General features: G+C 49.0%; 1 protein-coding gene across 2 annotated transcripts in view; it reads right to left on the bottom strand.

Annotated features, from left to right (window-relative positions):
• The window catches only part of LOC134015796 (receptor-type tyrosine-protein phosphatase mu-like), a 32,927-nt gene extending 19,722 nt beyond the window's left edge, over positions 1-13,205 (bottom strand). For both annotated transcript variants that reach the window (XM_062455324.1, XM_062455323.1), the window contains exons 1-4: positions 13,103-13,205; positions 12,865-13,036; positions 11,631-11,660; positions 64-221 (exon numbers count right to left, since the gene is read on the bottom strand). In XM_062455324.1, the coding sequence (XP_062311308.1) occupies positions 64-221; positions 11,631-11,660; positions 12,865-13,036; positions 13,103-13,190 (448 nt within the window). In that variant the 5' untranslated portion in view covers positions 13,191-13,205. The remainder of the gene's footprint in view (positions 1-63; positions 222-11,630; positions 11,661-12,864; positions 13,037-13,102) is intronic.
• Between the last annotated feature and the right edge of the window lie 818 nt (positions 13,206-14,023).

Here is a 14,023-nt window from a genome sequence, read left to right on the forward strand (position 1 = left end):
GACATTGATAATGCCAGATTACATCCAGATTACCACACACACACCCCATCTCTGAGAACCTACTGCGTCCGTTGAGAGTGTGGCTGTGTGTGTCCATGAAGGAGACGGCCTCGTCACAGTTGGTGCCCTGCTCAGTGTAACTCTTATCCAGGGAGTTCACCATCAGAGTCATCTCCTGCCGGGTGCTGCTCAGAGTCTCCTTACGCTTCTTAGCCAGCTTCCTGTTTCACACACACACACACACACACACACACACACACACACACACACACACACACACACACACACACACACACACACACACACACACACACACACACACACACACACACACACACACACACACACACACAAACACAGAGGAGAGAAACAGTGTTTGGGTTATATGATCTCCAGAGAAAGAGGAAGGCCTACCGATGTAGCTAGGACCCTACTATACATTCTCTAGATTCCTGCTATCGTGGTTCTATCAGACTCCACCCAGATAGCCAGGACCCTGCCCTCATTGTGAATCAGGGTGACTGACAGGCAGACAGACAGGCAGGCAGGGAGGTGGGCAGGCAGACGAACAGACAGACAGCAGTGACACCTGCTTATTTTAGTACAGAGACCGCTTCCTCATTCAGGCTGTACATCTCACTGCCATGTTCTGTTATGCATCACACACACTCACATGCACACAAACACACGCACACACAAACACCGTTCCGCACTGAAGGATTCCTGGTGACAAGGGCGGACAGCCATTCAGGGACATTCTTCATCCTTCTTTCCTTCTTTCCCTCCCTCCATCTCTCCTTTCTCCATCTCTCCCTCCATCCTCTACTTCTCTCCATTCTTTCCACTAATGTTCTCTCATGGGATCCCCTGTCTTCTGCAAGGGCAACACCCACACCCACACCCACACCCACACCCACACCCACACCCACACCCACACCCACACCCACACCCACACCCACACCCACACCCACACACACACACACACACACACACACACACACACACACACAGCAGTTGAGTTGATGGACAGCTTAGGTACTCCTGGGAGGGCTGTAGCCTGCAGCCAGCTGGAGGGCTGGAGGGGACACAGGGCCACCCGGTCAGCTCTACCCCAATAGGAGAGCCCAACTCGGGTAGGCCAGCTCAGCATAGTCCCCTGTTCTCCCTGGAGCTGGAGAGTCAGACAGCAATGAGGGCTTATGCAATGGAGGACAATGGTAGAGGAGTAAGTAATACAGTGTACGAAATGATTCTGTGAGTGTGGTTGTCAGTCAGTCTGTCCCTCTGAAACACAGTTTTATCAGAGCAGCTCTGCTCTCTCTCTACCTTTCCATCCCTCCCTATTTATCTCTACCTCCTTTCCAATCTTTCTCCATCTCAGTCTCTCTCGGCACCCCTCCCTCCGCTCTCTCTCTTTACGAGTGCTTCAGAAGCTCTCCAATGGCCCTTTTTCTACTCTGCAGCTGCACTGGGTGAGTGAGGGTGTGCCTGAGAGAGAGTGTGTGTGCGTGTGTGTTAGAGTGTGCATGTATCTATATGTGGGTGAGCAAGAGTGAATGTGCGTGTAAATGTGAGTGTGTGTGTAAAAGAGAAATTTCATGCATATAGTGAACGATAGATTTATCATTTGTACCTTTTAATCGTATGTGTGTGTGTGCCTGTGCTTGTGCCCAGCTGGCATTAACAGAAGAACCTTGATGAGGCTTTCTCCCCTCCCCTCCCCTCCCCTCCCCTCCCCTCCCCTCCCCTCCCCTCCCCTCCCCTCCCCTCTGTCAGCTACTGGGGGAGCTCTCCCACCAGACAGTGTGTCTTTAACAGAGCCAGAGGGCAGCCTGGCAGGACACAGCGCTCCTCTGCATAACCCGTCCCCAAACCCCCCCCTCCACACACCCTGCGTCGCTTACATCTGAATGGAAAGGTAGCCCTTAACCCCCGCTCTCTCTCTCTCTGCCTGTCTGTCAAACCTCTGTGTTGGATGGACAGGCAGGTCACTCTAATGGAGCCTCCTCTACCCTCCATCTCTAAATACCCAAGTAAACAACCCCCATCTGCCCCCCATCCTGCGCTAAGTGGTCTAAAGGGTGCGGCGCTGCCCAAACAGACTGTCTGCCCATCTCAACATTAAACATAAATAAGAGAATCATCTCCCTCCTCCTCCTCCCCCCCCCCCCCTCCTCCTCAAGGTCACAGGCAATCTGGCTTTTTACAAATGGAAAAAAGAGAAAATGCATGCTCTCTTTCTCCATCTCTCCATCTCTCTGTGTGCTAGCCCCAGGGCTTGTACTGATGCAAGGCACATTCTGCTAGAGTCTTTCTGCTCCACTCTGCTCTGCTCTCCCCTGATAACACACACGCACCACTCCTTTCACACACTCCTGCCCACTCCTCTCTCTATCTGGCTGGGAGTGTGTGTGTGTGGGAGTGTCTGTGTGAGAGTGTGTGTGTGATGTGACAGGGCTGCTGACCTTGTCACCCCGGTAAGAGAGCTGACACTGTGCTACTCTGACTGATGGCTCCTCCCTTCTCCTCTTCCTCCATGTGCTGCGTTTACATTCATGTACGTCTACATCTACAACTCTGTGTGTGTGTGTGTCTGCGTGCTACAGCTTGTGTTGAGCTGAGCCCTATCGGAGGTCTGGAGCAGTAGACACGGCTGCTGGTCGTCTTCATGTGACAGTAACCACATTTATGAGCCTCATTAAGCTGACAGGCCCAGATGAGATGAGCCAGGCCTGTACCGAACACAGCAGCCCTCCCCATCTAAGCCCCTATTGGCTGTGTTTGCCGTCTTAAATTAGGCTGTATCTCAAGATGATGTTAATATATATCATCAATTAATAAAATCTGATTTACTACAAGGGGATTTCCATGGTAATGACATTCCAGAAGACACAATCTCCTGATGTACTGGCCGCGCACACACACGCGCGCCAACAAATGCACGTTGTGCAAATAACTGCTTTACAATTTACAGCCAGTTGTCGTTGACTAAATCTGCATTTGTCTCAATTAAGCCTCAGAGCCACCAGGAAGATCACTCACACATGCCTACGCATGCACACACACACACACACACACACACACTGTGAATGTGTACCATCGCGACAAAGTGTGTGTGAGTGTCTGCAGAGTGGGTCTAGGCAGAGGAGATTTTCTCCAGTCAGGGGACAGATTGAATGTTCAGACTCCACTTAGCACAGCGTTAGGTACCTAGGAGGAGAGGGGGGGGGGATTACTGTCCAGTCTTCCATCTCTACAGTACACACTGCTGCATCCCTCCACCCCGGCACAGCGTGAACCCTAAACGCTCCATAACAAAACAAGCGCAGCCGAAGTGCCTAGCTTACAGGCATGTATGAGCTAACAAACAGCACTGCAGGAGGAGTCACATCAATCTACTCCTCTGTTGGTGCCCGCTAGCCCCTCCCACATGACACCTGCCGCCCCGTCAGCCCTGAACGAGGGCTGGAGCGAGACGTAGAGCGGAGGGAGAGAAGGCGGGAGGGTAGGAGAAGAAGCCCAACAGTTGAACTGCTCCTCACATTTGTTTGCTATGAAAGGAGCAGTTAATGCAGCTGGTCAATTCCAATGGGTGTCTGAGAAGAGGAGAAGGGGTGGAGGGGGAGGAGGAGAGGAGAAGGGATGGAGGTGGAGGAGGAGAGGAGAAGGGGAGGAGGGGTGGAGGGGGAGGAGGAGAGGAGAAGGGGAGGAGGGGTGGAGGGGGAGGAGGAGAGGAGAAGGGGAGGAGGGGTGGAGGGGGAGGAGGAGAGGAGAAGGGAAGAGGAGGAGGGGCAAGTGGAGTAGACAAAGAGAGGGGAAGAGATGGATGGAAAGATGAGGAACAGCAGGAGAGAGTGGGAGACAAGAAGAGAGATAGATAAAGTGAAGGAGGAAAGGAAAGAGGATGGTAGAGAGAGAGAGGGAGAGAGAGAGGGAGAGAGAGAGGGAGAGAGAGGTCTGTGATAGTGTCTATTAGGAAGCAGCAGCTCCTCTCATTTATTATGTCATTTATACACTTTCCTTTACTCCCCCTCTCTCCGTCTCATCCCTTTCTCCCTCCCTCCCTCCTTTAATATGGAGACCTAATCTCTGTTTAATGGTCTGTGGAGTAGAGGAGAGGGGAGCGGAGAGAAGAGGAGAGGAGGGGAGGGACAGGGTCCTCTCCTCTTCTCTCTTGTTTTGTGGTAAATGTCAGCTTCAGGTTGGTCTGAGGAGGAAAATGGAATCTAAATGTGAAACTGCTTTTCACAGCCGTCCAATCAGAGGACAAATGTCAGAGAGACAAGGGGGGGGGGGGGGATGTTGCCGGAGGGGATGGATCGATGAGTGTGTGACTGGTGTCACCTGAGGATGAAAGGAAGGAGAAGAGTGAGAAAGAGAAAAGAGACAGAAAGAAAGAGCGAGCGAGCGTTGGGAGGAATGGAGAGAAAGGGAAACAGATAATGGAGGAGAGAGGGGAGTAGCAGAGGGGGGGCGGGGGGGGAAGCCTCTGGCTGCGCAAGGGAGGCAGTGGAGCGAGGGATGACAAACGACAGATTGTCTTCCACTTTGTGACAGCGAGGCCGTCATCAATCCTAACAGGAAGTAGCGGCGTGCTGTGCATCCCAGGGAGAGGGGGGGGGGGGGGTACAGGTGTGCACGTGTGCGAAGAAGAAAAAGTGCAAGAGTAGGAGTGAGAAACAGAGGAACAAGACACCAAGGGAAACCGGGAAGGAGAGAGAGAGTTGTAGATGGGAGACAGTTTGTGATGGCTGTGATGGTGGAGTTTTGTTGGCACACGCGCTCTCACTTCCACACACACACACACTCTCACACGCACGAGCATGCAAACAGAGCAGAAGCTGAAAGGACGACACAAGAGCTCACTCTGATCCTGCTGTGTCGTCCTACCTCCTCCCTCTCTCCCACTCACATCCCCCCCCTACATTCATCGCTCCTTCCATCCCTGTATCGCTCCATGCATACCTAATGTCACCATCGGTCACACTCCCAATGGACCACAATTGCTTTCTCCCTCACTTTTTTCAGTCCGTCCCTCCTAATGGTAGATATTTTTTCCGTCTCTGTTCCGTCTGTGTTCATGTGTGAATGCGGGGTCCATCTGCACCCGTTTAGATGTTACCTCAGGACCTGAGAATGGAGCTGCTACCATGACAGGCTTTTAAAAAGAGAAAAGTTTCCTGTTTTTCACAAACACATAAATAAAAGCCTTTAGAGTGTGTGTCCTGCATCTCTAAAATAGCAAGCAGCAGGAGATGATGTGCCTCCAGGCTAGTCACTCTGCCCACCTCTCTATCTCCATCCCCACATCCCCTCCCTCTATCAGGACCATCGAACACAATGAATCAGACTGTCCATCTGTCTACAGCCACAGGCTTTATCTGTCCAGACAGACAGACTGAAACAGAGACAGAGACGAAGAGAGACAGAGACACAGAAGACTGAGAGAGAGACAGAGACAGACAGACAGAGACACACAGAGAGACAGGGAGACAGACAGAGAGAGCTAACCAGTAACACTGACAGTATAGTGTAGGAGGACAGTGGGAGCTGAGATCAGGGTTCTGGGGTACGGAGCATATGTAGAGTTTGTTTCCTGTCCTGGGAGCAGAGTGGTGGAGGAGACCAGAGATGACAGCCAGGAGATAATTGCTCACTGAGCGTTTTATCCTCCTGGATCTATAATTCATGAATAGCTGGTGTGTTTAACACGACTCTATAATTCATCATGTTACCATAGAACACGCCGTGTCTTTAGCATGGACACGCTCATTCAGATGAACACTCTCTCCATCTTTATTCAATAGGAGAGAAATCTGCGTGTGTGTGTGTGTCTCATGTTGAAATCTATTGTTGTGTTGCACATAGCACAGTGTATTAAGCCAGTCTAATAGCTGTTGACTTTAAACAAACCTACTGTACAGCAGAGGCCAGGGTGTGTGTGTTTATGTCTGTGTGTGTGTGTCTCTCCAGAGTAGGAGGCTATCTATTTGTATGTATGGCTGATCATAAAGGAGGAACATTCAAATGAGAGCCTGGGGCCTCTGGGGCTCTGACAAGCTGTCAAACAGACCGGAGGGAGGGGGGAAGGGGGGGCGTGGGTGTGTGCGTGTGTGTAATTGTGCGCATCTCTGGTGTGAGCAAAAACGGTTTAGATTGAATAAGACCGTGGACAATTCCGAAATTTGTGTCCAGATACTTGTGAATATGCTACAGCTTGTTGAAGCCAGAAGAGGATCTCTCTCTGGGAGGAGACACACACTTTTAAACACACAGCAACACACACATACCAACACACACGTGACAGCTCTATTAGCTATGCAAATGAAGAAACTTGAACGGAAGAGGGAGAGAGAGCGAGAGAGAGGGGAGGGAAAGAGATGGAGAGAGAGAAGGAGAGGGACAAAGTAGGAGAGCTAAAGCAGGACATAGAGAGAGAGCTTGAAAGGAATAGAGAAGGGCGGAGAGACAGAAAGGGATAGAGGCAGAAGGGGACAGACAACAGGAGGAGGTATTGACTGGGCTCTGAGTGGTACATACAGTTAGGTCCATAAATATTTGGACATTGACACAATTTTCATCATTTTGGCTCTGTATACCACCACAATGGATTTGAAATGAAACAATCAAGATGTGCTTTAAGTGCAGACTTTCAGCTTTAATTTCAGGGTATTTACATCCAAATCAGGTGAACGGTGTAGGAATTACAATACATTTTATATGTGGCCCCCCCTTTTTAAGGGACCAAAAGTAATTGGACAATTGGCTGCTCAGCTGTTCCATGGCCAGGTGTATGTTATTCCCTCATGGGAGTTCGTTATTTCATTGACAAGGAGCAGATCCAGACAGAACTTATTATACTGGAAGGGATTTCTCTATGTCCCGTCCCCCCCTGCACACACACACAGATACTCCCACTTTCATCGTCACCTGGCTCTCTGGCCCCCATCAGGTCTCCTTGTCTGTAGAGCCTGGCCTCATCTCACCACTCACCCTATCATGACTGTCTTCACCCTCCTCACACCCATACTGACGCAGAGAGGAGAGGAGCGAGGGGGGGTAAGAAGGGAAGGGAAAGAGGGAGGAGAGGGATGAGAGGGACAAAGCTACAGCTTCCTGAGTTAAGGAGCCTCCACTGCTAGCAATCAGGACTAATCAGATCAATTGTCTGTGTGGATGACTGGGAAGGGAGAGAGGAGCAAGGTGGAAAGAGAGAGAGTAAAAAGTGCAGACCAGAAAGAAAGACGGCCAGCCAAGCTCTGGATAACAATATATCATTATGATCTATCTCTGGCTCACATCCTTCTGACAAGCTGTAGAGGAGAGGAGAGGAGAAGGGGAGAGGAGAAGGGGAGAGGAGAGGAGAGGAGGAAGAGAGGAGAAGGGGAGAGGAGAGGAGAGGAGAAGGGGACCCTTAAAAAGGGGGGGGCCACATATAAAATGTATTGTAATTCCTACACCGTTCACCTGATTTGGATGTAAATACCCTGAAATTAAAGCTGAAAGTCTGCACTTAAAGCACATCTTGATTGTTTCATTTCAAATCCATTGTGGTGGTATACAGAGCCAAAATGATGAAAATTGTGTCAATGTCCAAATATTTATGGACCTAACTGTATATGTGTATTGTCCAAGGCCTGCTCCGTGACCTCTTGACCACAGCAAGAGACAACCTCACACATGTATAGAAAATCTGCAAATCACACACTAGCTGAAGACAGGGGAGAGCCTTTCTGTTCCTGTCTGCTCTTCATGTTCCAACCTGGAAGAGTCATTTATTTGTCCTAATCCCTGACCTAGCACACAATAGAGACATCACACACACACACACGCACACATACAGCTTTTAGGGTCATAAAACAAATTACTCTTAAAGTAAACCTCAGTGAAAGGCTGTGTGTGTGTTTGCGTGTGTGTGTGTGTGTGTGTGCGTGTTTTCTCCTCCAGTGTCAGCAGTGGGAGTATGTCTTGTAGGACTAGCCCCCGAGCGAGGGGTCCTTTCTTTTGTGACAGGCAGCATTCAGGACGACCCCCATTAGCCCCGCCTGACCCTTGACCCCTGTGCCCTTCCCAATGAAGGAGAGATGGATGAATAGGAAGGAGTGGAGAGAGGGAGAACAGGAAGTCATGCTGGGCTGTGTTAGCAGACCACAGAGATTATAATGTTACTATTACACTCCTCTGACCTGTGTGTGTGTGTGTGTTTATTGGTGTGTGTGTGGAATTGTATAACAGAGTATCATTGTACCTGACGCCCCCAGGAGAGTTCCAGAACACTTAGAAGCATGGTGTAATCATGTTAGCGCTGTCTAATAGGTCTGTACCACACCACTTATACCCTGCTGTCTGACACACACACACACACAAACACACACACCTGCTCTCAGAGTCTAATCTATGCTAATCTAATGACAGACAGCAGAATGCCATTACTGCTAAAGTGTGTCAGAGAAGTCAGCCAGAATAATGACAAGGTGGACTCCAGCCATTAGACCTAGCACACTCACACTGGTAGAAGTAGGCCTGTGTGTGTGTGTGACACACCTCTATGCCCTGCAGTGTATAAGTACTGTTCCTCTCCATCTAACGATCATCTGATTGGACAGCTTTATTACTGAAGCCTAATTCCATTTCTCCTGGCTGACTGCTCTCTCACACACACACAGCCACACACACTCACAGCCACACACACACACACACCGTTCCCTCAGCTAGTTCATATCCTTATATTGGCTGTCCAGAACATTAGTAGGTTTGGTACAGAAAGGATTCTGGCAGCTCAATTACTGCTACCAGCCAAGACACTTATCTCATCTCACCTGTGTGTGTGTGTCTGTGTGTGTGTCTTAAAAGGTTATCTTATCCAACAATCGTAAGAAATTGTTTGGAGAGAAGAGGATTCTGGGAAAATAACCTTTCACCTAATGGTCACAACAAATCACGTGACTCACGATAAATGGTTCACTCTACACTCCTCTCTGTTATCAACCACCTCTCTTCATCCACCTATTCAACTCCTCCTCCTCCTCCTCCTGCTCCTTCTTCTCCTACTCTTTAGAATCCACCATCTCCTTGCTTTGATTGTGTGCTCATACACAGGTGTGCATGTGTGTCCGAGGGTTGACTTGAGCATGTGTCATGTTTGGGGAGGGAGGGATGGATGTTTGGGGAGGGAGGGATGGATGTTTGGGGAGGGAGGGATGGATGTTTGGGGAGGGAGGGATGGATGTTTGGGGAGGGAGGGATGGATGTTTGGGGAGGGAGGGATGGATGTTTGGGGAGGGAGGGATGGATGTTTGGGGAGGGAGGGATGGATGTTTGGGGAGGGAGGGATGGATGTTTGGGGAGGGAGGGATGGATGTTTGGGGAGGGAGGGATGGATGTTTGGGGAGGGAGGGATGGAAGGATAGAGGGAGAAGGGAGGTAATTGATCCAGTCTCCATTAGATCATCAGATCAGGTGGTGTTCTTCTTCCTAAAACACTTCAACACACCTCAACAGAACAAGTTAATCTAGATAATACAATCACACTCTGCCTGTAACTGTGTTAGGACCCCCCCCCCCCATCCAGCTCTCTCTCTTTGTCTCCATCTACCTGTCTCTCAATGCTCTCTCTATCCCCACCTGTTCTCTTCTGATAGATCAAAGAGAGAGAGAGAGAGAGAGAGAGAGAGAGAGAGAGAAAGGGAGAGAGAGAGAGAGATAGAGAGAGAGAGAAAGGGAGAGAGAGAGAGCAGTGGTGTGTGTGACAGCTCAATCTGGCTGCTCTTGTTCAGCAGTCTCTTACGACCCTGATGGAGCCGGCTGCACTAATATCACTTTGCTCACTACATCACTCCTGATTAGATGGAGGGAGGAGGAGGAGGAGGAGGAGGAGAGGTGAAGGAGAAGAGGGGAGAAGAACAGAGAGGTGGAGGAAAAGAGAAGAGGTGACAGACAGGAGGATGGGAGGGGAGAAAGTGAAAGAGAAAGATAGAGACAGATAGGAGGAAGATAAGAGTTGGGGGAAGAGAGAGAGAGTGTGAAAGTAAGAGAGATAGCCCGCTCGTATTTGTCCTCTTCTAACTGCACATCTCTCCATTCCATCCCTCCTCTGGTCCTACTTATCTCTGAGCATACAGGAGAAATAGAGTTTAAATGTAATGTTGATAGATGATACTACTCTACTAGAGTTCTCTCTCTCCCTCTCTGACACACACACACACACCATACAGACATAAAGCAGTCTTAGTCAAATCCTTGCTGAGGGGCATTTATTCCACACATACACACACACACTTCGCTGGGGGCTCCTTTGGATCCTGCTGCTGCCTTCTCATTCCTTCATGACAATTATTGTTTAACTCTATCATACTGCTTATGTCTCTCCCTCAGTTTACACAAACACACACACACACACACACACACACACACACACACACACACACACACCAGGGCTAATGGGTTTGAACACAGGGGGTGGGTCTTACAATAACACAGTTAGATATCTCTCTTCCTGCTGTCGCTTCATATCAAGCTTGAACACAGTAAAAGACTCTTATACAGGAGCTCTGGCTATAAATACACACATGTCCGTGGTGGAGCTCCACCACGGACACAAGTTCAGCTGAAACAGAGCTGGTTAGACTAGATCTGGACCTCACTCCACACTGACACAGAGCTGGTTAGACTAGATCTGGACCTCACTCCACACTGACACAGAGCTGGTTAGACTAGATCTGGACCTCATTCCACACTGACACAGAGCTGGTTAGACTAGATCTGGACCTCACTCCACACTGACACAGAGCTGGTTAGACTAGATCTGGACCTCATTCCACACTGACACAGAGCTGGTTAGACTAGATCTGGACCTCATTCCACACTGACACAGAGCTGGTTAGACTAGATCTGGACCTCATTCCACACTGACACAGAGCTGGTTAGACTAGATCTGAACCTCACTCCACACAGACACAGCTAGTTTGCTTAGCCAGAGACAGCCCTGTCCTAACATGCTGTTGGCTTCAAGCAATGCAGAAACAACTGATTACAACATGGAGACAGACTTGAAATGGTTAAGAATGAGTTTTGAAATGACAATCAATCACACAGGAGTATGGGAGGTGGGTGATAGATGTGATGGATTGTGGTTGGGTAGAGTCAGGCTGAAGGCAGGCCCAAAGCAGAGCTCGCCAGTACTAAATGGCTGGGTTAGTTGTCAGTCAAATAGATCCAGAAAAGACAGCATTTCTCTTGTCCAATCACCACACAGAATTAAGTCTAGAAACACAGGAACAGCCAACAAAGAGAGACCTGAGGAGCTGTCATAATTCAGTCCATGCACATCAACTCCTAACAAGTCTGATAACTACTGCACCCCACTAACTAGTACACTTACTAGACAACCATTCTACTAGTCTACAACAAGCTAAATTGCTTCTAGAACAGGGTATAATATATTCTACAACAGGGCAACTGAGTTCTAGAACAAAGTAACAGACAACTAACCAGCTAGCCAGTCAGTCAGCCAGTCAAACAACTAACCAGCCAGCCAGCTAGCAGGAGGTCATGCAGGGTCAGTAGAGGCGAGGAAGAGGAGGAGGAGCAAGAGGAGCAGGGGAAGGAGAAGTGAGAGAGTGTTTACTTACAGGTAGTAAGTGTAGGAGTGATAGTTTCTGCTGCAGAGTGAGGGAGGGAGGGGGAGGGGGAGGGAGGGGTGGAATGGAAGGAAAGAAAAAGTAAAAATATTAATAATGTCTGGAGAGAGAGAGGGATGAAACCAAAAACAGATATGGTGTAATACGATAGCAACGGTTACTAAGGAGAAAGACATGGCGAGCCCTAGGGCGGGTCATGCGTGAGGGCATCCCTCTGATTGGCTGGCTAGGTGAGAAGAGATGAATTGTGGGTAGTGTATTTCAGTGAAGGTGAGAGCGATAGAGAGAGAGGGAGGGAGAGAGAGGTGAAGAGAGAAGAAAAAGAAAGAAAGAAAGATAAGCTGATCCTCTTATTCTAGCAAGACATGGTGAAGAGTCCTGAGCCTTCCTTTGTCTCCGGTACATGTACACACACAAACTAACACACACCGACACACACACACACAGAAGAGCTGTGTTACACACTGGGATGTGTGTCTGTTTGTGTGTGTGTGTAGAGGCAGCAGTGATATTTGCTCAGCGTTCATTCCAGAGGGAACAAGGTAGCCCCCCCCCCCCTTTAATGTAAACTGGCCTCCAGCCATTCAGCCCTGGGCTCCTCTCCTCCTCTTTCATCTAGTTTTCCTTCTTATCTCTCTGTTTTCCTCTGCAGTCAGGATCTCGCTACTGGACCAATTAGAACAAGGCCCCCTCTCTCACACACACACACAGGACCATCTGATAGCGTAACCGTGGCGATGCCATCAACAGTTTAATGGTGCTTATCAAAGTAATCTGATAAATTATTCACTGCCGTGGTAACATGGCCACAGGGTTTTGAAGGTGAGCTGGCACGTTGGGCTGGATTCATCTGATTGGAGCGTTCATGTGATTGGTGTGATTCTGCCTTATGGAGGCTCGTAACCCCCCCCCCCACACACACAACCACAAAGGATTTGTTTTTTAAACCAACCCGTTATAAATACAAATCCGTTATATTATTTTTAACCACGGCTAAATTCAGTTCGACAACCAAAACACTCTCCGACTACAGTAACAGTATTAGGAGTGTGTGTGTATGAGTGTGTGTTGGGGATCACTTCTCCTTGAGGGTTTAGGTTGGTTGAGGGGCAGTTCTATGGGCATATGTGAAGCCCTCTGTGACATGCTTGCGTGTAAAAAGGGCTATACAAATAAATATGATTTGATTTGATTTGGGGAGGGGAAGCAGGGGTCTTAGTCTTACCGTTTTTTCATCACCAGGACAACGCCGAGGAAGATGATGACGAAGAGGAGGATGCCAGCGATGACTCCAGCGATCTTTACTGTGTGATCAGTCTGCTTCTCTGGCTCCACGTCAGGCTTCCTGGTCGCCAGATCTGAGGGGGTCATCACATCATCATCAGTGTCAGCATCATCTTCACTAGCATCATCTTCACTAGCATCATCTTCACTAGCATCATCTTCACTAGCATCATCTTCACTAGCATCATCTTCACTAGCATCATCTTCAGGACCATCATCCCCATCAACATCATCATTGCTGTCCTCCAACTGAGCTTTGTCTTTCATTCACGCACACTACCTGTTTTTGTCTCTCTCTCTCTCTCTCTCTCTCTCTTCTCTCTCTCTCTCTCTCTCTCTCTCTCTCTCTCTCTCTCTCTCTCTCTCTCTCTCTCTCTCTCTCTCTCTCTCTCTCTCTCTCTCTCTCTCTCTCTCTCTCTCTCTCTCTCTCTCTCTCTCTCTCTCTCTCTCTCTCTCTCTCTCTCTCCTTCTTTTACTCCTTCTCTCTCTCCTTCTCACTCTCTTCCTCACTCTCTTCCTCACAGTTGGACATTTTAATCTGGGTCACGTACCAAGAGGAGCAAATAAGTGGAGTAAGGTGGGGAGGAGGAGAGGAGGATGAGAGGAGGAGGAGAGGAGGATGAGAGGAGGATGAGAGGAGGAGAGAGTCATTTCTCCCCAGAGAGGAGAGGAGAGCTGGATCATCTCACCCAGGGCACAGGCTTTTAATATCTGCTCCAATGAGATAACACACACACATGCACACACACACACCTTTCAGCACCACCAAACATTGCTTGTGTCTCAGATGAGGAGGGGTGAAGGCAGAAACAGGGAAGAAAATTGGGGAAGAGAGAACGAGAGTCAAAGAGAGAGAGATCACTTGGCGTGACATGGAGCAGGAGAGAAAGAGAGAGAACTGGAGGAAGAGCAAGAGTGAAATAAAAAGAGAGAGAGGGAGGGGTGAGAAAGGGAGAGAGAAAGAGAGAGAGACAGGGAGAAGGAGAAAGGCAGGTTGTTTACTGTATAATGTGAGGGCATGTCAGCCTGTGGCCAGATGAAATATCCATTTCCCACGGCTAAATGAGTTACGGATGAAGAATGTTGGGGACAAGTCGTTC

This window comes from Osmerus eperlanus, unplaced genomic scaffold, assembly GCF_963692335.1.
Source record: "Osmerus eperlanus unplaced genomic scaffold, fOsmEpe2.1 SCAFFOLD_236, whole genome shotgun sequence".
Lineage (NCBI taxonomy): Eukaryota > Metazoa > Chordata > Actinopteri > Osmeriformes > Osmeridae > Osmerus > Osmerus eperlanus.